We start from the raw sequence: 25505 nt of genomic DNA on the forward strand, positions 1-25505 counted from the left end.
GTTATGCATTCGGAGTTGTACACGACTTCGGAGTCCTTTGGCGAGAGAGAGGTTATTTAACTTCTCACGGTGCCAACATTCAACACGGTCCCCTTATTCAAGCTCTGTTAGATGCAATACATCTGCCTACTTCGATATCTATCATGAAGTGCAAGGCTCATACAAAAGTCACCGATATCATTTCCCAGGGTAACGACCTAGCAGACCGAACAGCTAAGCAAACAGCACAGAATCGGACTCATGTAACTGACTTGACAAAGACAATAGTTCCGACATCGACACACTGCATGACAGTTAAGGATCCCGCCCTTGATGTAATTGACATACAGACACATGCTACGTCAGAGGAAATCAAGAAATGGACTGAACTAGGAGGGATCCAAACAGATCAGGGATGGATGACGAAGGGAAAATCTACATGGTTTCTCCCCGACTCAATGGTTCAAGTTATCATTAACACGGGGGCGTGGCTAACCGAGCAGCGAGATGGCCGCTCTTTGAGTGAGCTCCGCCGGCTGCACATGAATAAATCCTTGATAATCCTACACAGCGCTACCGAGGGGCCCGGCTTCCGTGTGTAATTGTTGCGGAAGTCCGGAGGCACGATCGACTAAATCCTTGCTGCTCGCGGGTGACTGCACGACGAGACCTGGCGGCCGCGGGTGGCGCCGGCCCGCATACTAGAGCCTGCCTACTGCCGTGGAGCCCGAGGCGGCGGTGACATCTGGCCGGACCTCGGGGATTGCTGGGCCGAAGGAGATCGGCGGAGAGGGGGCTACTCGGGTGCCCTTGGCGCGGGGCTGGGAGCTGCCGGCGGCCGCTACGAGGAGGCAATTGTGGACGGAGGACGGGAGCGGAGCGGCCATTGGACAGAGGTAACGGATAGGGGGAAGGTCGGGGCTGAGGCAGAAGCGCGACGCCGCCATTTTGCGGTGCGGCCGGGGGAGGAGAAACCGAGGACCCGTGGCGCACTACAGCCTACACTGCGAGAGCCCCTTGCTTGGCGTGCCCCTGAGCCCCTGCAGATCGCCGTTTGGCGTGCAGATGTCGATCTTGCCCTGATACTAGGGGCTCCGCTCCCGGGCACAGAAACGTTCTACAATCCTCAGCCCGCTCCTGCCAGGGCCTTTCCCGTGCTCTGTCCTCCACTCGGAGATTGTGGGGGGAACTTGGAAGGGTCACCGAAGGCCACTGGGCAGCCCACCGTGATTAGGGGCTGCTGACCCCCCAGTTCCCTCTCGCGACGACTCGTACTGTGCCTGCCGGTCCTAGCGGCCTACGCGGGGCGCCGGTGAGTGCTTCCTACCACAGCCTGCACACCGCGTCCCACGCGTGTCCGCGATGGGGGGCACGAAGGATGCAAAACAGCCCAAACTTACATTTGACCACAAGCAGAAGGCCAAGCAACACACAGCGGAAACGGGAGCCGCGTCGTCTCCTCCCAAGAGCCCTGCAGCTGACATTGATTTTGGCGCTTTAATGATGGAGGTCAGATCTAGCTTGAAGAGCATCGACGCAAAGCTGGATGCTATGGCCACACAGCTAGAGGCGGTCAAGTCCAAAGTGGACGTACACGAAACGAGGCTAGACTGCCTAGAAAACAGACATACCGAATGTGCCGAGTTCCAGCAGCAGGCGAAAAACCACATAACCAATACTGAGCGCGAACTGGAGTCCATGCGAGCCAAGGCGGATGATTTAGAAGCACGCTCCAGGAGGTCCAACGTCAGAATCACGGGCATTCCGGAGACAGACAACACCGGAAAGATGGAGGTCTTTGTGACTGATCTGCTACATGAGCTGTTTGACCCGGACCTGTCCCAGGTATTCACGGTGGAGAGGGCGCACAGGACACTGGGCAAGAAACCACCACCAGGCGCCGCCCCACGCCCTATATTAGCCAAGCTGCTCAATTTTCAGGACAGGGACCGCATCCTACAGATGGCCCGTGAAAAAGGCAAGATCATCCATAAAGGGAATCATATCTCATTTTACCCTGATTTCACCCCCCTCGTCCAGGCTGCCAGAAAAGAGTTCATACCTGCGAAGAAACTCCTGATGCAGGCTGGAGTCCAATACTCCTTGTTATACCCAGCCAAATTGAAAATCTTCCATGAACGAACTGCTCACTTCTTCACTGACGCTAAGTCAGCCTTAAAGTTTGCTAAACATATCAGCGGCCCCGGTGCCAGACGCAAGTCGCCGCGGTTGGAGGAGGACGCGGCCCGCATGAGCGACAATGATTGAGGGACTGCGGGTAATGGGGTCTGTGCTGCCCCTTTTAACAAAAGCTGACATTTGCTGGCTTGTTTGATTCCCTCGAGACGTGGAATGGAGGACACTGCTGGTACTGCTGGAGCTGGCCTACTCCTGCTGGGGGGGTCTTGGTTGTTGACTGTCACAGGTCTGAGGCGTATTGGCAGGCATACAACTCCAGTACTGTTTGATCCATGCTGCTGGGCACCCCTCGGGTGTCGCGGATAACCTTCAGTGTGCAGCCACCCTGTGAATTCAGGGGTGTCAGCTAGGAGCACCTCGCCCCATGGGGTATCTCCCGTTGTTTTTGTTCTCAGTTGACTCAAGTGCGATTCAGAGCACGAATGGGATTCTAGCGCAACCTGATTGGGGGGTTGGCGTGGGTGGGGGTGGGGGGGGAATGTTGAGTGTTTGGTTACCGGTGCTGGTGGAGCGAGCTGCAATCTATCTTCTCGCGACTGTACTGCGCGGGGGTGTGCGGCGGTCTGGGCCTGTTTGTGTGGGGGGGGGAGCGGGGCGGCGGCCTGGTCACCCTGGATATGCCGCAGGTATGGGGGGGGTTAAACTGTGGACTTGGAACATTCGTGGCCTTGGGGACTATAAAAAAGCCAGATTGATGCATAATATGTTGACCAGACACAATGTAGACATTTGTTTGTTGCAAGAATCTCACATCAATTCGACCCCATCGCCCAGGCTGAAACATCACAGGTGGTCGCATGTATATTCAGCTATATACTCTAACTATGCCCGGGGGGTGGCTGTCCTCATACGGAAAGGGTTGGATTGGAGAGAACATAATTGTGTACTGGATAAGGAGGGTCGTTATGTACTGGTGCATGGCTCATTGCAGGGTAGGCCGCTGGTTCTGGCCGCTATATATGGGCCAAATGTGGACGATCCTGACTTTTTTCGCAATGTTTGGGCGCAAATTGTGTTGCTCGATTGTAACCTGATAGTGGTGGGGGGGGGATTTCAATGTAGTGTTGGACGATGATTGGGACAGAAGGGGTGCTAGTAGACCTACGCATGCGAGGGCGAGGCAGGCGTTGCTAGATGTGATGGAGGAGGGGAGACTGACTGATGTGTGGAGACTTCGTCACCCTGGGGAGAGAACGGGGACCTGTATCACGTGTCATCATGACGCTTGGTCCCGCCTAGACTTTTGGCTGCTGTCTCCTGAGGTGGCTACATGGGTGAGGGAGGTGGATATTCAGGCTAGGTCGCTTTCGGACCACGCCCCTTGCATGCTAGAGCTGCGGATACCCACCGTGGCCCCTAGGGCGTTTTCATGGCGGCTGCCACCCCACGCCCTTACAGACCAGGTGTTCACGGAAGAAATTAGGGACGACATTATCAAGTATTTTGCGGACAACGAGGGCTCGGCCTCCTCTGAGGCCGTGGTGTGGGACGCTTTTAAGGCGGTAATACGGGGCCAGTGTATAGCTCGGCAGGCAGGGGTGCTACATACCATACGTCGGACACTGGCTCAGCTAGAGCAAGAACTCAAGGATCTGGACCTGGCCTTCTGCCGAGACCCGACGTTGGCCATTGCAGGTAGTCTTAAGGCAAAACTGTTGGACTTCAACGAGGAGGCGCAGAGGGAGGTGAAGTTCTTAGGGAAACAGGCCGAAGCCCGCAGATATGGGGAAGGTGATAGACCGAGCAGGACACTAGCTAGATTGATTGCTCCCCAAGCTCAGGCGCACTATATACATACTATCAATAATAGTGAGGGGACACGGGTCACGGGACAAGAGGCGGTGCTGAAGGCCTTTGCCGATTTTTATGCTTCCCTTTACACGTCCAAACACTCCGCTGCTTCGACTTCCCTGGAAGGTTTTCTTGACTCTATAGCCCTTGTCTGGTTCAATGACAACCATAGACAATACATGGACCTGCCTGTCTCGGTCCAAGACATAGCTCAGGTTATCAAGAGCATGCCAGCTAATAAAGCTCCCGGCCCAGATGGCCTAACCACAATGTTTTACAAGACGTATGCTGAAGAACTTGCCCCGAAACTGCACTCAGTATTTGTAGAGGCGCTGGAGCTGAATGCCCTCCCAGACTCCATGCATGAGGCACTCATTGTCACCCTATTAAAACCCGACAAAGACGAATTATACCTGGACTCCTATCGTCCCCTTTCTCTCATAAATGTGGACGCTAAAATTTTTGCCAAGGTCATTGCAGACAAATTACAGCCGATGTTGCCAATCATCGCTCTCCCGGACCAGTCAGGATTCATCCCTGGCCGTGCCACCTCGCACAACCTCAGGACACTTTTCTCCATCCTACATTATCTCCACCCCTCCGTCCAGGCCGCAGTCGTGTTCCTAGACGCGACTAAGGCGTTCGATTCATTAGAGTGGCCGTACCTGTTTCGTGTCTTGGGCAGGATGGGCTTCAGTCGTAATTTTATTACTCTCATCAAATTGCTATATGACAGACCTCGAGCTCGGGTGCGAGTGAATGGCCTGGTGTCCGAGCCCTTTCCCATCTCCAGGGGGACTAGACAGGGGTGCCCACTGTCGCCCCTCCTCTTTGCTATTGCGATGGAGCCACTGGCGGCCAGAATACGCCAACACCACACGGCGAGAGGGATAAGCTTCAGCTCTCGTAGTCTGCTGATCTCTCTTTATGCAGACGACGTCACTCTGTATGTTACCAACCCCGCAGAGAATTTGAATCCACTGCTCCGAGAATTTGTACGTTTCGAGGGTCTGGCGGGCGTGTCTATAAATTGGTCCAAGTCAGTTGCATTCCCTCTAACTGGCGAGACAGCTCAACCTCCTTCGGACTACCCCCTGCGTTGGGAGACTGACGCGGTCAAATACTTAGGTATTTGGATTAGTCGGGACACTCCGGAACTATGGTCTCTCAACTTCGGCAGAGCGGTCGACTGGCTGGAGCGGAGGGTGGAGGTCTGGAACAAACTTCCCCTGTCCCTGGTTGCGAGGGTCGCACTGGCGAAAATGGTAGTTCTCCCAAAATTTCTATATCTGTTCGTTAATCTTCCGTTACCCATGACTGCATGCTTCCATGCACGAGTCCGCTCCTTACTTGTATCTCTGGTGTGGGCTGGGCGGCAGGCGAGGACCTCTTGGGCTCTGCTTACACTCCCGCTGCGACAGGGGGGCCTCGGGGCGCCTGACCTAAAGCTATACTCGCTGTGCGCTCAGGCTCAATTCTTGCACTTCTGGGTATTTCCCACCCCCTACCAGCCGCACGTGGCGGTGGAATTGGCCGCGGTTGCCCCGTTGCCACTTCGGGTGGCGTTATATGGCAGGGTTTCCCGCCCCTCGAAGGAGGTAGACACCGTTGAGATGATCCGCTGGTCCTGGAAGGAGTTAAGTCGGAGGGCGGGCCTTCCGTTGCTCTATGCGCCGGCCATTCCACTGCGAAGCAATCCGATGCTGCCCTGCCTTTGTGCTAGGGGAGATACCATCACGCTCCAGGGGAGACGGGTGACCACTTTCGCAGACATCTACCCTGATGGGACGTTTGGAGCGTTGGGTGTCCGTGAGGACGGCCAGCCTACCTCATTCTCGGACGCGCTTCTGTATCACTCTCTCCGGGAGTCCTGCAGGAAGATGTGGCCTCAATTCCCCGAGGAACCTCCACAACTGGATGCCCTTCAAAACTTGCTGTCACGACCCTCCCCCGCGAAACTGGTATCTAGACTGTACAACTGCATGCAGGAGCAGGCCCCGCTCACCGTGCCTATGGCCAGACAGGCTTGGGCCGCAGACCTGGACGGGACCCTGACAGATGACGTGTGGGAATACTGCTGTAAGCAGCTCACGGCGCTGTCACCGAACTATAGGCTACGACTGGTCCATTTTAAATTCTTGCACCGGTACTATCGCACACCAGTGCTGCTACACCGCATGGGAATCCGCACTGACGCTTCATGCTGGAAGTGTGGTGGAGCGGACGCGTCCTTCCTCCATGTGGCGTGGAGCTGCCCAAAGCTAGATGAGTACTGGTCGAGCATCTTTGAGGCCATCAATCACATTTTACACAGGTCAGATGAACCCACTCCGCTTTTAGGGCTCCTGGGATACGTTAAAGACACCGAACCCGTTGACAGGAAACTGCACGCGATGCTGCTGCTGTACGCTAAACGCCAGGTGGCGATACACTGGGGCCGTGGAGCCTTGCCTACGTTCGCCGCATGGGTTCGAGACGTTACATATGGTCAGACACAGCTCACGAACTACTGGGAGACGATGCCCACCGCATCTAGGCCCAACGACATCTGGGAACCCTTCCTGCAGTGGACTAGAGAGCGGGCGGGTTCGGATGCCGGTGTGGACTCCCCTGGGACGGGTGTTTCGGATGACATGGGGTGAACCTTTGAGCCCTGTGTGCATTTTGTTGGGATAGATGGATACATGCTTGGTGGATGCGCCTGAGGGCTGTGGAATGTGTTGCTCTTGTCGGATCCCGTGCCTGCTGCATGCCTGTCGGGTTTGACGTGTTGCCCCCCTTCCCGTCCAAGCGCCCCGCTGTTCTGTCCGGCCGCGTCCCTTCCCCCCCCTCCCCCGCCCCCGCCCCATGGCTGCTGCCTTGCGATCCTCCTGCAGCCACCAATGCTGCTTGTAGTCGTCCCTCTATGACGGACGGGCCCTTGTACGCGAGCCCCTGCGTATGCGAGATGTGAGGTCTGTTGGTTTTTTGAAATAGCTCTGCACCGAAGTTTGTTGTTTCCCTCCGATTGTTGCGGGGGGGTTGGGAGAAAAGGTGGTAGTGGACGATTTGCCTATGCATTACCTTTTCCATGAGCTGCGGTCCTAGTACTCGCTGGAGTGACTGGACGAGACCGCAAGCCTAGGATTCGCTTCCAGTTCACGGCACCCAAAAATGTAAGACCATCCACTCTGCACTGGTTATACCTTTGTACTCCTCACCAGGGTTGAGGGTGTGTATCTCCCTGAATGGTAGGATACTGACACTGTTTACGACTCCTAATATGGTACACCTTAATTGAAACCATTTGTTGATATCGCGGCCTGCCTCCGGGTTGTTGGCGTGACGCAGTGTAACCATTCCTTTGCACAATAAAGGTCTTAAAAAAAAAAAAAAAAAAAAAAAGTTATCATTAACACAATACATAGTCCAGCACATCTAGGAGAAAAAGCTATGTTAGACAGTATTCAAAACATTTGGTTTAATAAACACTTACGAGCTGCAGCCAAACAGAAAGTCCGTACTTGCATGATTTGTTGTCAGTTCAACCCAGGTAAAGGCGTTCCTGTAGAGCAAGGTGGATTTCAACCTCCTGATCACCCTTTTGAAGTCCTCCAGATGGATTATATCCAGATGGAGCGATGTCGAGGATTCAAATATGTCCTCGTAGTTGTATGCGCTCTTTCCCGTTGGACAGAAGCATATCCAGTTTCAGATTACACTGCCCCGACCACTGCCAAACAGCTGGTTCGTGAATTCTTCCCACGGTATGGTTTGCCCCGTATCGTGTACTCAGATAATGGCCAACCGTTCTCATCCGAGCTAATGAAACACATTTCACTCCTGTTAGGCTATCAATGGAAATTCCACTGTGTCCGGCATCCCGAGGCAGCAGGTCTCGTGGAACGTCATAATCAGACTCTGAAAATTCGACTTTCTAAAATCTGTAGAGAGAAAGGCGTCGACTGGATAGTAGCCTTACCAGTTGCACTCTTTTACATGAGAATGATAGCACATTCTCGAACAGGGCTATCCCCGTACGAGGTGGTCTTCGGTAGGCCACCAAATATGTGGGGGACGCCTATACCTCGTAAAATCACTGATGTTGATTGTAATATGCTGACAGATTACCTTGCTTCCTTGATGTCTGCACTACAATCTTGCCGTTCACAGGTAGCTGCAGCCTTTCCCGACAACACCGAGGTGAAGCCCCATGAAGTGGTTCCCGGAGATCTTGTTTTCATAAGAAATTTCGACAGGAGGAGCCCGCTGGAGCCTCGTTGGCAAACGCCGAAATTAGTACTCCTGACCACGAGGACAGCAGTGAAGATTGAGGGTCGCAAGGGTTGGCTACACTCGAGCCATATCAAGAAATTTCATGGACTACCTTCTGATTTGAACTCTCAGCCCTGCCCCCCTCCACAGACTGATTCAAAACTCCCCTTGGTCGAGAAGACTGATTCCCAAGAATATAAACTGAAACTAAGGTCTAGCAAGTCAGACAATTTGATTGTTTAAGTCCTCTCCTAGGTGAATCGGTTAAATTAGTCTCTGACATGTATCCTCTAGACCGAAATCGAGAGAGAGATAGACAGAAACAGCTCAAGAAACGTGCATATTGTAAATTACTTCATAGTCACTGTATAGTGACATTGTTGATTATGTTTTTCCTAAATCTTCTGATTATTGCTGCAAGTATACTGTTGCACATATACTATCCTATTTTCAAGCGTGCACATTCTGCTTACAATGTTACTGCCGAACATTCTTTTAGCGAATTACCTCCACATGAGTTGCCCTACAGACTTGCGCTGCGCAACAACACATTCATTAGTATGTTACATCACTTCCATCAGGCCAACAACGCTACAAATTGTTGGATATGTGGCAGACTCCCTCCCTACCAGAAATACAAGGGAGTTCTGCCTCTCTTTCCGTATCCATTCACGCACAATGGTTCCTGTGGTGCATGGTTTAGTTTGATAAATTCTTTAGATTCAAATACCGTAGTTTACCAGAGCAACTGGGTATGGGGAAACCTGAACTTAGTGTTGCTTAAAGCCTGCTACCCTAACAAGGAGGGACTTCCCAAAAGGACAGGAACTGATCTAGAAAATGAAGTATATGGATTAGGTAATTTTACACTTAACCTCATGATTCTGAATGTTGAATCCGAAGCTGCACCAGTCTTGCCTGCTATGTCCGTATTACCAGTCAAAGGTGAATTATGTGTAAGAAAGAATGGTTCAGTACACTTGGGTCATAGTAAATGTATTACTGTGATCGAATTCAGTGATCAAGGCAAGTCTACATTTAGAGCTTCCCGTCATTCCTACTTCATTTGTGGTCATAACGCATATATACGTTTACCTCTAGATTGGGATGGTACCTGTTACATTGCATTCCTTCTGCCACCTGTTTTCCTAGCCCCTCCTGATTATCATAGAAATACCCATCTAGTACACAATAGACCACAGAGAGATCTCCCGATTGTCGACTACACTGAAACGGCATGGGAACAATATACAGACTTCAATAAAGGTCTCTTTCCCTACATAGGTGTTGTCTCTAATAGTAAACTGATACGCAGATTAACGAGAACCCTTGAAGCAGTAGTGAATGAAACTACCTCTGCCCTAGGCAACTTAACAGAGGAGCAGTCTGCGATGCGGATTGTTGTTCTCCAAAATCGTCTTGTCCTTGACGTCATCCTGGCCGATAGGGGCGGAGCCTGTAGAGTCATCGGATCAAGTTGCTGTGTTTTCATTCCAGAAAACGCGCCATCCGTATATAAAGCCATAACTCGTCTTCATAAGATTGCAAGCCAGATACATCAGAATCCAGGCACCTGGACGTGGTCCAGTTGGTTCTGGAGCATGTTGTCAGCCTGGGGATGGAAAGTCCTATCCTTCCTAGGTATTGCCCTTCTCATAGTATTCAGCTGCTGCCTGTGTCTACAATGTGGACCAGCGATTTGGGGCCTGTGTGCCACATCATGTATTCCACACTCAAGTTCTCATTCAAAATCCCGGAAGAAGAAAGAAGAACAAATGATGTTACATGAACAGATTGATGGATTCCTGAGGATCGATATCTCATGAAGGGTCCGTAGGGGACAAGGAGGGAATGAGGAAATATGAATTTTATGATCAACTGTGTCCCCTATCTTAGACCCCAACGGCTCCATGTACATGCTACAAGTACATGTATGTTCCCTCCACTTCAAGCCATGAAGACGCAAATACATATGCGTCCAACGTTAACATGTCCTCTTCCAGATCCACCATGAATGGGTCGGATATTCCGTTCCCAAGTATGCCTTGCCACCGTCTTTATATGGTGTACCTTTCACGTTTTTCAGCTCTGGCAAGTTAGGCCCTGAATTCTGCCATCGAGCTTTTCCTGCTTTCTGCCTCTGAATGCTCCAGCCTGGATCTGTATCTGTACCCATGACCTTTGTCTTACTTCCTGCGCGGCTAACGGTGCCTGGCCCGGCCTGTTGCCTGCCAAGACTGTATTCAGCCTTCAAGTTATCAGCTCCGCTCCTCGAGAAATGCATTCCTGTCTAGTAGTTTAGGTAAACATCCTTCCAGCTACAGAGCAAAGGGCCCGGCCTTACTGTCTCCGTGCAAGTAACTCATAGCCCCTGTTACCATGGTAGGCCCATGCCCCCTCACATCTCATGTAGACACGTAGACGCTTATACACGCACTAGAAGTCAGTATAGGATAGCCTCTGCCTGAGAGACCTTCCCTTCCAGATAATACAGTTCCTTAAACACAAGATATTAGATACGATTTGGGATTAGGTTGTTCTGACATCCCAGACTTCTGTCTCCTCATGTAGGGCTAAAATGTCAAGTCCCCTTCACCCTCCAGTTACACGTCAATCACACGTCATGCTGCCGTGCGCGCACCTCTGCCATGTATTTCTGCTGACTTTGCAGGATTCACTTATGGATCCACCCACCTGTGACATCCTCAGAATGACGTTTCTAGTACACGCCCTTATGCACGCCTATTGTAACGCCTTTTTTCATTACGTATGTGTATTCTTATCTCTCTTCTCAGCTGTTACGCCTTCTGCATATGTCTTACTGTAATGCATTGACTATATATATGACAACCTGTCAATAAAGTATTGCTCTATCCCTTCCCGAACCTTCGTGGTGACGGAATCCGATTGCCTGGTTCGAACCAATTCCTTTGTAAGGAATAAATCCCATTTTAAAACCTCAAATACCACGGATTCTGCCTCTTATTTTTACTGAGTTATTCTTATTGAATTTTACCGCATAAATTAAGTCTAGGTAATTAAAATTTACCACAAATTAACAAACTGTTCCCTACGCATATGCGGCGATAGGGGGAGTAGGGGTTAGGGTAATAAATTCAGGCGGGATCAAGGGGGAGAGGGGGGGGGGAGTGGAGATCATCCTGTGTGTGAGCGGGGGGGCCAGCAGTTATCGGGTGGGGCACAGCGGGTCCTCGGGAACTCTCCTGATAACCCCCGTACGGTGTGGCGGATGAACGCGTGGTTCTTGCAAGATCCAGACTTTGTCGAGGCCCTCAGGCAAGAAATAGGGCACTATTTATCGACTAATGCAGGTTCGGTCCCTTAGCCGGGTACGCAATGGGAGGTCGGTAAGGCTACTATACGTGGAGTGGCTAGAGGTCTGGTCCATGCTAAACGTGCGGAGCGGACTGCCCGGCTGGTGCAGCTCGAGGCTCACGCAGCCCAGCTGGAAGGGGCCCAGGCTGGCTCCGACAGCGCGGTGTCTGCTTGGCAACTTGCACTGATCCGAGACGAGATTCGCCAGATCTCCCTGGACTCAGCTCAACTGCTGTTGTGGTCTTCTGTGGCACGCGTCTATGGGTGGGGCGATAAAAATGGTAAATTGTTCCATAATTTGGTGCCCTACCCCAAAGCCAACCGCATCACCAATCACCATTGTGGTCCTCCCGAAGACACAGCCACCCTCTCTAGCATGTGCGGATTACCACCCCATTTCCCTCAACACCGAGGTTAAAATCTTTGCCACGGCCGTCGCCCAGAGACTCCGCCTTCACCTGCATGATCTGGTTCATCCAGACCAGTGTGGCTTTATGCCGGCCCGGGGTAGCAGGCACTGCATATGACGACTGCATCGCGCCCTGGCACACCGTCACCGGCTCACCCCGTATCTAGCCCTGCTGCTCATCGACTTTGAAAAAGCCTTTGATACGGTTGATTGGAGCTATCTGGGGGACGTGTTGGAGGTGATGTGTTTTGGGATACCGTTCCGGCGCCTTGTCCGGGTGCTGTACTCCAGCTCCAGGGCGAGGGTCTTGATTAATGGAGTGCTTTCGGAGACTTTTTCTATTCATAGGGGCACCCGCCAGGGCTGTCCGCTTTCGCCGCTCCTATTTGCGCTAGCAATGGAGCCGCTGGCCTCCCTTATCCGTCAGGATTCCGGTATCCGTGGCTGGGCGTGGGACTCCTGCCAGATAGATAAGATTGCCTTATACACGGACAATGTTCTCCTTTTTCTGGCGGACCCCGTGAATTCGGGTCCATGTTGCCTGGCAGCCCTTTCGGCCTTCGAAAGAGTCTCTGGGCTCTGGCTCAACCCGGCGAAAATCTACACTGGTTCCTCTGCAGACATCCATTCCCCTGCGCAGGCAATCATTCAAATATTTGGGGGTGTGGGTCGCTCTTCTTCCGGAACTTGAATGGGCCCTAAATATTACACCACGGTGTCTAAAGGCAAGGCGGATCTCCGGAAATGGCAATCCCTTCCCCTCAACCCCCTTGGCAGAAGTGCTCTATTCAAAATGATGGTCTTACCCCGTTTTTTGTATATTTTGCAGAACATCGCCCTCAATCTCCCAGGGAGTTGGTTCCGGGAGTTAGACAGAACCCTCTCCCGGTTTTTGTGGGGAGGCAGACGGCCGCGACTCTCCTTGGCACATGGTCGCATACGTTCCTACAACGGGGGTATGGGGGTCACCAATCTCCACCTATACTACCTGACCACTCCACTCCTCAATTTTATAAATATCTGCAATTAAGGCATGCCCTAAGGCTGCACATTCCGTCCCGCACCTCCTTCCCGGAATTCAGCCCTCTCGAAGCCCAGGTGAGGATGGGGAACCTGGGCAGAGGGGGAGTATCACGGATTTACCGTTCCCTCGTCAACAATGGCCCCGCATCCCTAGCCTTGCTGCGCGCCCGGTGGGAGGGGTGGCTGGGTCCCCTAGACGATGCTGATTGGAGGGATGCCCTTATGGCTCCCAAGACCCGGACTACCTCCTCCAAGCTGCGTCTGATCCAACTCTACTACCTCCATGCGGCATACCTCACCCCAGTGCGCCTCTACAGGGCTCGTTTGTGGCCCTCTCCATCCTGCACACGTTGCAGTCAGGCCCCGGCGGATTTCTACCATAGGATCTGGCAGTGCCCAGTCCTGGAGCCCTTTTGGGTGGGGGTGGAACTGGAACTCTCGCAGACCCTGGGATGGGAGGTGCCTCATGACCCGCTGCGCCTGATCCTGGGGGTGTTCGATGGTCTGGATGGCTCCCGGGCCGACAAGCGCTTTCTGGGCACTGCCTTTGTGGTGGCGAAAAGTGACATTGCGATGCTCTGGTCCCAGGCCAAGCCACAGACTAGGCAGAAGTGGAGAAGGGGGGGGTGGACTGGTGCGGTACCCAAGAGGAAGCCCTTTTTGAGGCTCGGCGTTGTTCTGAGCTTTTTGTTAAGGTATGGGGCAAATGGTTCATTCTGCGGCCTTAGGGGTGCAGCCCCCCCTTTTCTTTGTCATGATTGTAAGTGGGTGCATGGGTTGTTCTTTTCCTTGCGGACACTTTGAAGAGACCCATTGGCAAGAAGAAGGGGCAAAGCCCTGCAATCATGTAGATGGTCTTACTGCCAGAATGGTTTCTTGTGATCTGTTGTTAAAACCAATAAATTTGATTATCAAAAAAAAAAAAAAAAGTGCTTAAAAGGACCTGTGGAGACAATGGTACAGGGTAAGGGATTACTTTGTAGGGGAAGAGAATGACACAAAAGGGATTAAGCTAAAGTGCTGAACATAATTAGAGACAATGCATCCACATATTTGCTATACACACATTTATTCTGTTGCCATCTTTACATTTAATAACACTTATTTAAATTAAATACATTTAAATAGGGCGCTACACACCTGTTCACAGAGTACCCAACTGAGGTATTTTTTTGATTCAGTTTTTATTTAGTATGAACTATGCCACAAGAGGCGTTTCGAAGTACTTAACAATTTACAGAACATAGAAATAAAGAAATCATATTTTATAATACAGTAGATCTAGATATTTTAAGGCAGAGGTAAAGAAAACACCATCAGACACACTGGGAAACAGCCATCAAGACCTATTGATAAATTTGGACTTTGAGGATCATTATTGTTGATAAAATTGAGTTGTGTCTGAAAGACTTAACCAAATCAGCATTTGTGAAAATATTCTAGTTTATACACACGTATTGCCATTAAGAGAGTCATCAAAAGATAAGCACCATCAGTTTTCAACCGAGAAGAGTTAATCGTGTTTTGAGACTTCTTTTGAACAGGATGTAAAATGTAAAACTCAAATGTGAGCTGGGAAGGCATTCCAGAAATGGCAATTATAAGTTGTTGTTTTATTAAACATTTGTCATTTTGTATATAGTACATCTACAACAACAACTTAGCATTGGCATAACGTACAGCAATATACCGTTGATAGCGCGGGAGACACAAGTACAGATGGCAGCCTGCGGGGAAGAAGAGACATAATGGGGGACAATATTCGTGGAGAAACAGGCTACAAAGCAAAAAAAAAAAGGAAAGCGGAGGACAAGCACAGTGCACAATGCGCAGCACACCGAGGGCAACCCCCGGCCCCTCGCTTCAGTTAGGTGTTTCATTGCTATCGGACCCGCCCAGCTTGGGCTAGTTTACTTTCAAAACTGCAGTTTTCAAAGCACAGTGATTATTTGCTCCTCAAATCTTTGTCATCAAAATGTTTTATATTTTGGGCAATATATTTAGGGCTGTTCGTGCGTAGGTCTATATTGAGGATGCAAGCAATTTTTCAAGCGCATTGGGCCTCTGCACAGCCATTAAAGTGAGGCCAATAAAGGTGTGTTATGATAGCAGGTACAGGTACAGGTGCTTTTAGAGGGGTTAGAAGCCTTTTGTGAGTGTGCGCTCCCTCTTTTCCCGTGTACCCAGAGTGCTTGTGTTGCCGGTCTGACTGTAATCCTCTTTTTCCCGTGTACCCAGAGTGCTTGTGTTGCCGGTCTGACAGTAAATCCTCTTTTTTCCCCCGTGTGCCCCCTGAGTGCCGTGTGCCCCCTCTCGCCGTTCTTCTTTTTTCAGCCCCCTCCCTCTTAGGGTTTTCTAGGCCTTCTCGCCACTTTTCCAGGCCACCTCGCCGTCCTTTTTGCCGCCTTTTTTCCAGGCCTCCTCGCCGCTCTTTTTTCCCGCCTTCGGATTCCCCCGCCTACCCGCCCGCCTCCCAGCTGACACCTCCTCCCCGGCTACCCTTAAATGGCGGTCGCTGCGAGGCCGACGCGCGCAGCGGGCGCGCCGAGTCCACGCCTGGACCGCGCCCAGTGCCACAACCCCTGGCCCACGCGACCCCCACCTCCCCCGCCGCCCCCGCCTGACCTACGACTCCGCCGTCCTCACCGCTCTCAACCCCGGCCGCACGCCGGGCTGCTGCCACGCCACCCCAAAGCGGACCCACGGACCCTTCACCTGCCGCAACTGCCATTTCACCTGCCTACGAACTCACATCGCACCCAACAGGAACGACTCGCCCGGAAACAACCTCGACTGCATCCTGGTCAACACCCGATCCGCCCACAGGCACGCCATCGAACTGTGGAACCTCATCGACTCTACAAACCCGGACATCGCCTTCCTCACCGAGACCTGGATGAACCCCCCCTCGGCACCCGACATCGCCATACCCATCCCCGACGGCTACAAAATCATCAGGAAAGACTGCACCAACCGCACCGGAGGAGACATCGCCATCGCCCACAAGAGCTCCATCCGCATCGCTACCTACACCGACGACTCACTCCCCGACGCCGAGCACCTCCACTTCTCAATCCACAGCGACCCCAAGACCACCCTCAGAGGCACCCTCATATACAGACCACCAGGACCACGCACAAAGTTCAGCGAAGACATTGCAGACTTCATCAGCCCACACGCACTCCCGTCCACCGACTACATCCTCCTAGGGAACCTCAACTTCCACCTGGAAAACCGCACCGACAACAACACCACCGCCTTATTGGACAACCTCGCCAACCTGGGACTGAAACAACTAGTCAACACCCCCACCCACTACGCCGGACACACGCTCGACCCCATCTTCTCCTCCAGCAAACACATCTCGTTCAGCCACACCACCGAACTCTCCTGGACAGACCACAGCTGTGTCCACTTCAGCTTCAAGAAGACCAACGTACACCACCACGCCCAACAACCACCAAGAAGACAGTGGAACCGAATCACCACGGAACAACTCGCATCAACCCTCTCTCAGAACACACCAACCAGCACTACAGACCCCAACGAAGCCGCCAACAACCTCACGAGCTGGATCTCAGACTGCGCCAACCTCCTGGCCCCCCTGAAGACCCAAGCAAACAAAAACAACCACAAGAAAAACTCCTGGTTCACCCCCGACCTCAAGGACTCCAAAAAAGAATGCCGCACCCTCGAGAAGGCCTGGCGCCTCAACCAAACCGACGAGAACATGTCTGCCCTCAAGAATGCCACCCGCAAACACCACCAACTCCTCCGCGCCGCACGAAAATCAGCCTTCCAGAACAGACTAGACAACAACGCCCACAACAGCAAGGAACTATTTGGCATCGTCAAAGAGCTCTCCAACCCCGACGCCGAAAACAACTCCATCCCTCCCTCACAGGACCTCTGCGACTCCCTCGCAGCCTTCTTCCACCACAAGATCACCGACATCTACAACAGCTTCGCCACAACCAACACGAGCCCTCCACCGGAACCCGCCACCGACAACACCACCATCCACACCTGGAACCCAACCACCACCGAGGAAACCACCCGCGTCATGAACTCCATCCACTCAGGATCACCATCCGACCCCTGCCCGCACCACATCTTCAACAAAGCCGACAACATCATCGCACCCCACCTCCGAGATGTCATCAACACATCTTTTACCACTGCCACCTTCCCGGAGAACTGGAAACACGCCGAACTGAACGCCCTCCTAAAGAAACCAACAGCAGACCCCACCGAACTCAAAAACTTCCGGCCCATCTCGCTCCTACCGTTCCCCGCCAAAGTGATTGAGAAAATCGTCAACGCTCAACTCACCACCGCCCTGGAAACCAACGACTCACTCAACCCCTCACAGTTCGGCTTCAGAGCTAACCACAGCACCGAGACCGCCCTCATCGCAGCCACGGACGACATCAGATCCCTGACCGACAAAGGGGAAACCGTGGCCCTCATACTCCTGGACCTCTCTGCAGCATTCGACACGGTCTGCCACCGTACCCTGATACGTCGCCTCAACAACGCCGGCATCAGAGGCAAGGCCCTGGAATGGATCATCTCCTTCCTCTCTGGAAGAACTCAGAGAGTCCGCCTCCCCCCCCCTTCAGATCCACAGCTACGGAGATCATCTGCGGCGTCCCCCAAGGATCCTCCCTCAGCCCCACCCTCTTCAACATCTACATGACCCCCCTGGCGAACATCGCACGTAAACACGGACTCAACCTCATATCCTACGCAGACGACACCCTGCTCATCCTATCCCTCACCAACAACCCCACCTCAGCAAGAACCAGACTACACGAAGGCATGAAGGAAGTAGCGAACTGGATGACAGACAGCCGGCTTAAACTGAACACAGAGAAGACGGAGGTCCTCATCCTCGGCCCTACACCCACCGCCTGGGACAACTCCTGGTGGCCCCCCGCCCTAGGCAGCACTCCCCAACCCACCGACCACGCACGCAACCTCGGCTTCATCCTGGACTCATCCCTCTCCAAGACCAGACAGGTCAACGCGGTGACCTCGGCATGCTTCAACACTCTCCGCATGCTCCGCAAGATCTTCCGCTGGATCCCCACCGATACCAAGAAGACCGTCACCCACGCCCTCGTCACCAGTCGCTTGGACTATGGGAACACTCTGTACGCCGGCATCACTACCAAGCTGCAGAGGAAACTTCAACGAATCCAGAACGCGGCCGCACGACTCATCCTGAACATACCCCGCCACCACCACATCTCCGGACACCTGAAGAAACTCCACTGGCTCCCAGTCAACAAGAGGATCACCTTCAGACTCCTCACCCACGCACACAAAGCCCTGCACAACCTCGGACCAAAACTCTACCACCGCGTCTCCTTCTACACTCCTCCTCGCACCCTACGCTCGAGCGGACAAGCCCTGGCAGCCGTACCTCGCATTCGCAAAGCCACCGCCGGAGGCAGGTCTTTCTCTTACCTAGCAGCGAAGACCTGGAACTCTCTTCCCAGCTACCTTCGCGCCATACAAGACCACCTCCCCTTCAGAAGGCAGCTCAAGACCTGGCTCTTCGAGCACTGACACCCCCCCCCCCCCGCGCCTTGAGACCCGTACGGGTGAGTAGCGCGCTTTATAAATGCAATTGATTGATTGATTTGGGACAGCCAGCAAGGAGGGCATCATCATGTTCTAAGCATGTACCAATAACATCCTGTGCAACTATCTCAAGGCCAGAGCTGAAAATTAATGATGCCTTACAGTGATGTCAAGCACCCTTAAGCCATGACCATGATATGAGAGTCAAGATGTAGCATGGCCTCTAAGCTAAAAGCAAGAGAGTCACAGTGGTGACAGCTATTGAAGAAACCCTCACGGTTGATAGCGGGTTAGACTAGTCAGTTGAAATGTCTTTTTATCCGATTAGATGAGAGGGGAAGGCACTCGTTCTTCAGTAGATTTAGGCTTAGTCTCATTTGAGCCTCTCACAATTGAATCTTGGTGGGACAAGTAATCGGAGTGTGTTTGCTATTAGAAGTCTGATACTTAACTTCAGCCGAGCATGGTCTGTGAAAAGCGATCCAAAGCTTCAACAAAATGCCACTCAAAGTTTCAAGAATAAAGGGAAAAAGTTAGACTCCTCAGGCATGACAAACCGAGCTGGAGTGGGTTTTGAAGGGGAGCGTTTCCAATCTTTACGAACTGGAACCAGTTTGTTGAATAGGAGTTAAATCACTTCAGTGAGGTTATCATTGCTGCAATATTGTGCTGCCCACGCCAATTCATTTCTGACAAGCACTCTAATGATAAACAAACTTCATCCCTAGCAAATAAACATCCTACCTACTGTCTGTCAGATAAAAGAAACTTGCTTGATCAAGCATTCAGTAGTGGCTGTAGTTGACACATTGCTACTAAACACATTCATAACACAGAGGGGAACAGAAACAAAAGCAGACATTTATAATTTAAAAATACCTTGGGCTTCACACTGCTTAAGAGTCGTAACTTCTGCTTTTGCTCTTCAAATTGGCGTCGTTTTCTATCCTCCTCCAACATTTTTTGCTGCTGTTCAAACCGTTTCCTAAAGTAGAAGACACAGTATACACAATTAAAATGCTCACACTGTCATTCATTAGTTTTGTATGTACATGTGCTGACTGCAGTGAACAGCTAGCAAAAAATAAGAAAAATGTATTTGACACTCCCTGATCAATGGCATGTGAATGCTCAGGGACAAGGTTTTGAACCTCTTCAAGTGGCTATAACTGAAATACACTTGTCACATAGAATGAAAAGTACAAGACAGAGCACTTTTCTACAATGTCATCTGCAGCATGGTACAGGGAGTGCCCTCTCCCATTTTGCCTTCAAAATATCGATAATTATCCTATGCCAATCCTTACTGGCAATTAAGCTGCAGTACCCTTTACACAATGAATATATGTATTAAGCGTTAACTAGCACAAGTGGAACTAGTTTGAGAGGTTGTCCTGATCAATCATTACTTTATGAAAACTCGGTCAAAATCGAATACCCAAAAATATATTTTGGACAACCTCCAACACGCCTATATGATGTAAAGCTCTGTCTCACCTCCCCCCAATGGTGCCCAGCAGCTGTCCAATTGGTCTTTCCAAGCGAAAAGTGGAGTCCGCTGAAATCAGTTCCGAATATACTATGCCCTATGACAATCTTTACAAAATTGGAGCAACAGTTGCTAAACCTCTTAATGGTTTCACGACAAATCTTGGTCATTGATCACAAATGTAATGGTCTACTGACACTTAATTAGGTTTTTCAAACCAACTCAAAATTACTCATTCTATCCACCTCGGAAAGGATAATCTCAGCTGTGGGTGTTCAACTCACCAACCGAACTTGGTACTTAATGAGTCTAGCTACTCTGAGGGATAATTACAATTTCTTGGACTGCGTGTTGGACATTCATGGATTTGAGAATTTAAGAATGCAGTGGTTTCTATTCCATTAGTACCATACCACATAGATAATTTCACGATATTCTGAGCCACGCATAAATTCCTTCCCATACTTTAAACTATTTCAAGCCTTACTTCAAGCACGATTCTCTTACGAACGTTAAAAATAACATGCATCTGTAAAACCCACTTTCATCCCATAGGGCATATTAGTCATGAATAAGGGATATTTACTGTTACCCAACCTTAAGATACAAATTTGTACGGGTCAGTCCCCCTTCCAAAATTAGAAAATGAACTAAACAAACCATGCTTTCCTATTTTTAAAAGGGACCCAAACCTCTTCCGCAGGAAGTTGAAACAATCCTCCTATGCTTTAGTCCTTTCTCTTCATACTTAGTGTGATTCAGAGTTGCCCACGTTCCTTATAAATAAAGTGATTCCTATCTGCCTATCCAGCTGCTATTTCTCATGTCCTGATTTATCCAGAGGCTTCAGTGGGATAATGTAGTTTCTCCAGTAGTCATACCCCATATAGTATTAGATCAAGTGTGAAGGCAAAGCATAATTTCCTAAGCTGAGAAAAATGTCTGGTTATCATTCACCATTTCCAATGGCACTTTCAAATAATTATACGCTCAAGAACGTACAGATGGACTGTCTCAAATGGAGGGCGTTGAAGCGGGAGATTCAGTCTTTTGGCAATCACCCTCAAACTAGGCCTGTGTAATTACACTCTTATTTAACCAAACATTTCAGATCCGGAGACCAATATAGCTCTATTGGTTGTGTATCTCTTACTTCCTTGTTGTGTTTTGATATGTGGTTGTATATTTGCATGTTTTTCTTAAAGTCCTCCTAACTCCCATCTACCGCTAAAGGTTCATCACCGAGGAAGTTCCCATGTTGCAAGGCTGGAGGAGGCACATTTTTGCAGTAGCACTGTCAGAGAATTGTGATGTGTGTCAGTGCTTCCAAATCCTCCAAGGGTCCCACATAACCTCACCTTTGTTGTGGGTCCTCTGTGAGAGATGTAGGATGTTTCTCCTAAGTTTATACTTTGCAGTGTTACAATTAGGTGTTCAAGTTGTTCTTTGCAACGTGGCTGCATCCACCAGTCCCAAAACTGGTCAAACAGTGTCTAGACTGTCTCAATGCTTCAGAATGTCACAGGGATAACAGACTTTTACAAACAACAACAATGAGGTGGCAGGAGTAGGGACACCACATTACGAAAAAAAGACATTACTGAAACTGCAGAATTCCCATTTAGTGTATTGTTCTATTAAAAAGTTGTTCTTCTTCTGCTACCTAGGAAAGCACAATCATTTCAAAGACCTGCCCAACAACAATTTGTTCTTCTTCAACTAAACATTTGCCTATTAGCATATATTTTCTTGCGTTTCACTGTTAGTTTATCATGTTGCAGTACATTTACGTAGAATCCGTTAGAGGTCAGTCATTTTTTTATTGCACCGGGTTAAAACAAGTAAAATCTTAGTGTGACTAAGTAAAAAAAAAATAGATTGATTCTTAGAAATCTAGTTAAATAACAACCGTCCATGTTGTAAGCTTGGATTTGCATATCACAAACTAGTTGAACTATTCCAGAGAGAAACAGTGTGATAAACTTAGCTCAATACGGTTTAAGCAATGGTCGCCACAGTGTCTAGTCAAAAGAAAATGAGGCAACAAATGGTGCGTTGGTTGGATCAGTTCTAGATTTTGTAATATGCATGACATTCTATTTATAATTGATTGAAATATCTGTCATGTGGCTCATACCTTGTGAGGGATTAAAAAAAGCAAGTGAAATTTACCAAAAGTTACAACTTTGGGCACCTAGGTTATAGAAGATATGCTGCATAGGAACAGAGGCGAGGTTTCAAAGTCACCGATCTGGTGATGGGTGACTGGATTATACTCCAACTTGCTAGGCCAGAGGTTCTTAAGCTATGGTACAAGAACCCCTGAAGGTCTGCATCGCTTTTTACAAAATGTAATATTAAAATTAATAAAGTATCTACAACTAAAGAAGAAAAGTTGAGAATTTGATAGCTTTCCCTATATTTCATTGAGAATTATAGAAAATACTTCATTATTTGAAAATGTGTTTGGTGTATACTGGTTTCTACATTTGTGTGTATTGTTGTGCAGTTAGAATCACAGAAATTTCTAAGTACAGGGGTCCCTGGCTTTCAATAGTAATACAGTCGGTGTCCCCAGAAGTCAAAAGGTTAAGAACTACTGGGTTACACAATGAGAAACTGATGTAAGAAGTGCGAGGGAAATGATGCAGCCAGTAGAAAAGTAGTTGCACTGTAAATGTACGCAACATCTGTGAGGTCTTTCAGAGTAGTGTTCCTACTTATTGACCACTAGCCGTCAGATTGTAAAACAAATAATTAAAAAACAAATGCTATGAGAAGGAAGAGTACACACATCACAGGAGACTGGGATTCAAACAAGGTTTAATGAAGTGCACACAAGCATAAGAAGTTATGAAAGCATGGACAGCCTTCCAGGATATGTGGCGATAAAAACAATTAAAAGGTTAGAAAAGACCAAGAATAAACACAGATATGTATTAGTATGGTGGGGGCAAGGGTAGTGTGATCATGCATCTGTTGAACAGTCTCACAGCAGATATACTGGAGACATAAACAAATAAAATAGTTTTAGAAGACCCAGGAAAGACTCCGTGGAACATTGCCATAGAGTAAGAATTGTTAATGTGTAGATCATGCAAACTGTATGTCAAGAGAAGGTAAAACATGGTCAAGCTGGAGAAGCGATCAAATCCTAAATCTAAATTCACAGATTTCCAAACTGGTAATTATTTAGAAAAGCACATTTCCATAACAAATAAGACAGATGTATTGCCATACACACAGCAAAGAGTGAGTTAACATGAACTTTGTTTCTCACACGGTTATTAAACTGAGAAAGAAACATTAGCAGCCAGGCAAATCAAGCAAGGGCCAGGAATAGGGAAAAGCACGCGAGCTGTAACTTTGGAATCAAGCACTTGGACCATATCCCCATGAAACGGAACAATCACATGATTCTTTTGAGAGGAGATTCAGCAACATTTGCTATGTAACAAACTGCTTTCCTTTATAACATAAATATGTAGGAAGGAGTAGTGATGTGTGGTGTACTAACAATCCCAGAAAATAATATTTTTCCCTACTCAAGCCCAACCGCATTCAACAAACCTTCATAACTGGAAGATCCTGGACTCAATTTGAAAGAAAGGGTCTGGAGAAAAAAAATAACTATTTAGGGCAAGCTTCATGAAATTATTGGCAAATAGTACTTACTGTTGCTCTTCAGCAAACTGCTTCTGCATATCTTGGGAGTACTGAGGGGCTGGCTGGCGCATCCTCATGTAAGGACTCTGTCCCATGTAGGGCATGCCTGGAGCCTGCATGGATCCCATTTGCATGCCACCCTGTTAAAGAATGTGTTAATAGTGTAATATAGATCTGGGAAGCTTGTAACACATTCTTTAAAATAGCTTTTTTTTTTTTTTAAATAAAGAATGTCCTCTTTTCAGAAACAATGATGGATAGAGGCAAAGGATGTGAAAACAACACCTGCCTACATACCTGCACATCAGACCCTTTCAAAACTCTCCATGCTACAGTATATTGATAAAACATGCAGACTGAAACATGTGATTTCACGTCATCAAGGAGTCCCTGTCTGCCAATATTTAAATAGTCCATTAATAGTAGACATAGCAAAATTATTACAGCATGTTCATAAACGGTGTCAAAAGCAAAAAACATGTGAATGCTAAGTAGTATTGAAGCACGCCAACATTTTTAATCTGCACTTTGACATAATCAAAATTGTGTATTTAGCATCTATGAAACTGTATGGTTTACTGAAGCAAATGCCAAAACCTTTTGGACACGGAATCTGTGAGTTTTTAGAGATGTACTTCATTGCAATTATCAGAATAATAATACACACCATTACACAGAAAAGTACATAGGAAGGATTACAAAACAGCAGCACAAGACTAAAGTTTACTCACTATGAACCCAATGGAAATATTATAGTAGAACAGAGGCAGGGGATATCCTGTATTCTCCAACTTCCACATGGCACTTAATGCGGAGCATACTCACTGCAGGATCATTAGTATTTGTGAATGGAATCGGACAGTGCTATCACAGAATTTTGGGTAAAGTATTTAAAAAAAATGATAGATCTATAGGCAAGCAGACCAAACAAAGTAATGATGGATGTACCTGCATGGTCATTGATCCTGGAGGCATCTGTGGTCCAAAGTTCATTTGCATCATGCCCTGCATGCCTGGAGACATTACCGATACCATTGGAAACCCTTGCTGCTGCTGTTGCATAGGCATCATACCTTGATTGAAAAAATATAAATATCAGGTCAGCGCTTTAACACTTGATCCCCTAAATTGTTTAATTACCAATGAAATCTGTTGTAGATATGCAACTGGGCACACCAACTGTTTTAGACAATTTAGAGCATTCTGTTTTAGAGACATTATTTACTCCTATATCAACTGTCTTGCGAGTTCTGTGAAGCTATTTCTCATAAAAGACGGGGATTTGAGAAAGGCAGCGCTGAGATTTGACTGACCACGTAGAGATAAGAGCCATTACCTGCAAGGCTGAGAGAACAGACTCCCCCCTGTAATGCTAGAAAATGAGATGTGACGTTAGATGTGCTCAGTAAAGGTGTCAAGAGCTGTGTATTGTGTTTGATGACAAGGGTTAGTGGGAGAGTTCTATAAAGTGCAAAGAGTCGACAGGATAAGATCCCGCGATAAATGTTTAAAATTTACAGAGTTTTATATAGCGCGAACTTGACCCGGTATCGGGTATGAGAGCACTTTACATAGCACCAGTTGCGTTACATGAGGACACTTTAAAAAAAAAAACAATTTTAGGCACAGGGAGATTAAGTTATTTGCCAACAATCACAGGATGTTCAGCGTCATTGCAGAGACTCGAACCCGGTTCCCCAGATTCGAGGTCGACCGCCCTAGCCGTTAGGCCAACTCCTCTCCCCTCAATGGAGAGAAAGGGAGAATAAC

At 49.0% G+C, this 25505-nt stretch overlaps 1 protein-coding gene across 10 annotated transcripts in view; it reads right to left on the reverse strand.

The window, feature by feature from the left end:
* The window catches only part of SYNRG (synergin gamma), a 501862-nt gene that overhangs the window by 402384 nt on the left and 73973 nt on the right, over positions 1-25505 (reverse strand). For all 10 annotated transcript variants that reach the window (XM_085649490.1, XM_085649489.1, XM_085649487.1 and 7 more), the window contains 3 exons: positions 24684-24808; positions 23745-23875; positions 19460-19565 (listed from right to left, as the gene is read on the reverse strand). In XM_085649490.1, the coding sequence (XP_085505616.1) occupies positions 19460-19565; positions 23745-23875; positions 24684-24808 (362 nt within the window). The remainder of the gene's footprint in view (positions 1-19459; positions 19566-23744; positions 23876-24683; positions 24809-25505) is intronic.

Source organism: Triturus cristatus, chromosome 3_2 (assembly GCF_964204655.1).
Source record: "Triturus cristatus chromosome 3_2, aTriCri1.1, whole genome shotgun sequence".
Classification (NCBI taxonomy): domain Eukaryota; kingdom Metazoa; phylum Chordata; class Amphibia; order Caudata; family Salamandridae; genus Triturus; species Triturus cristatus.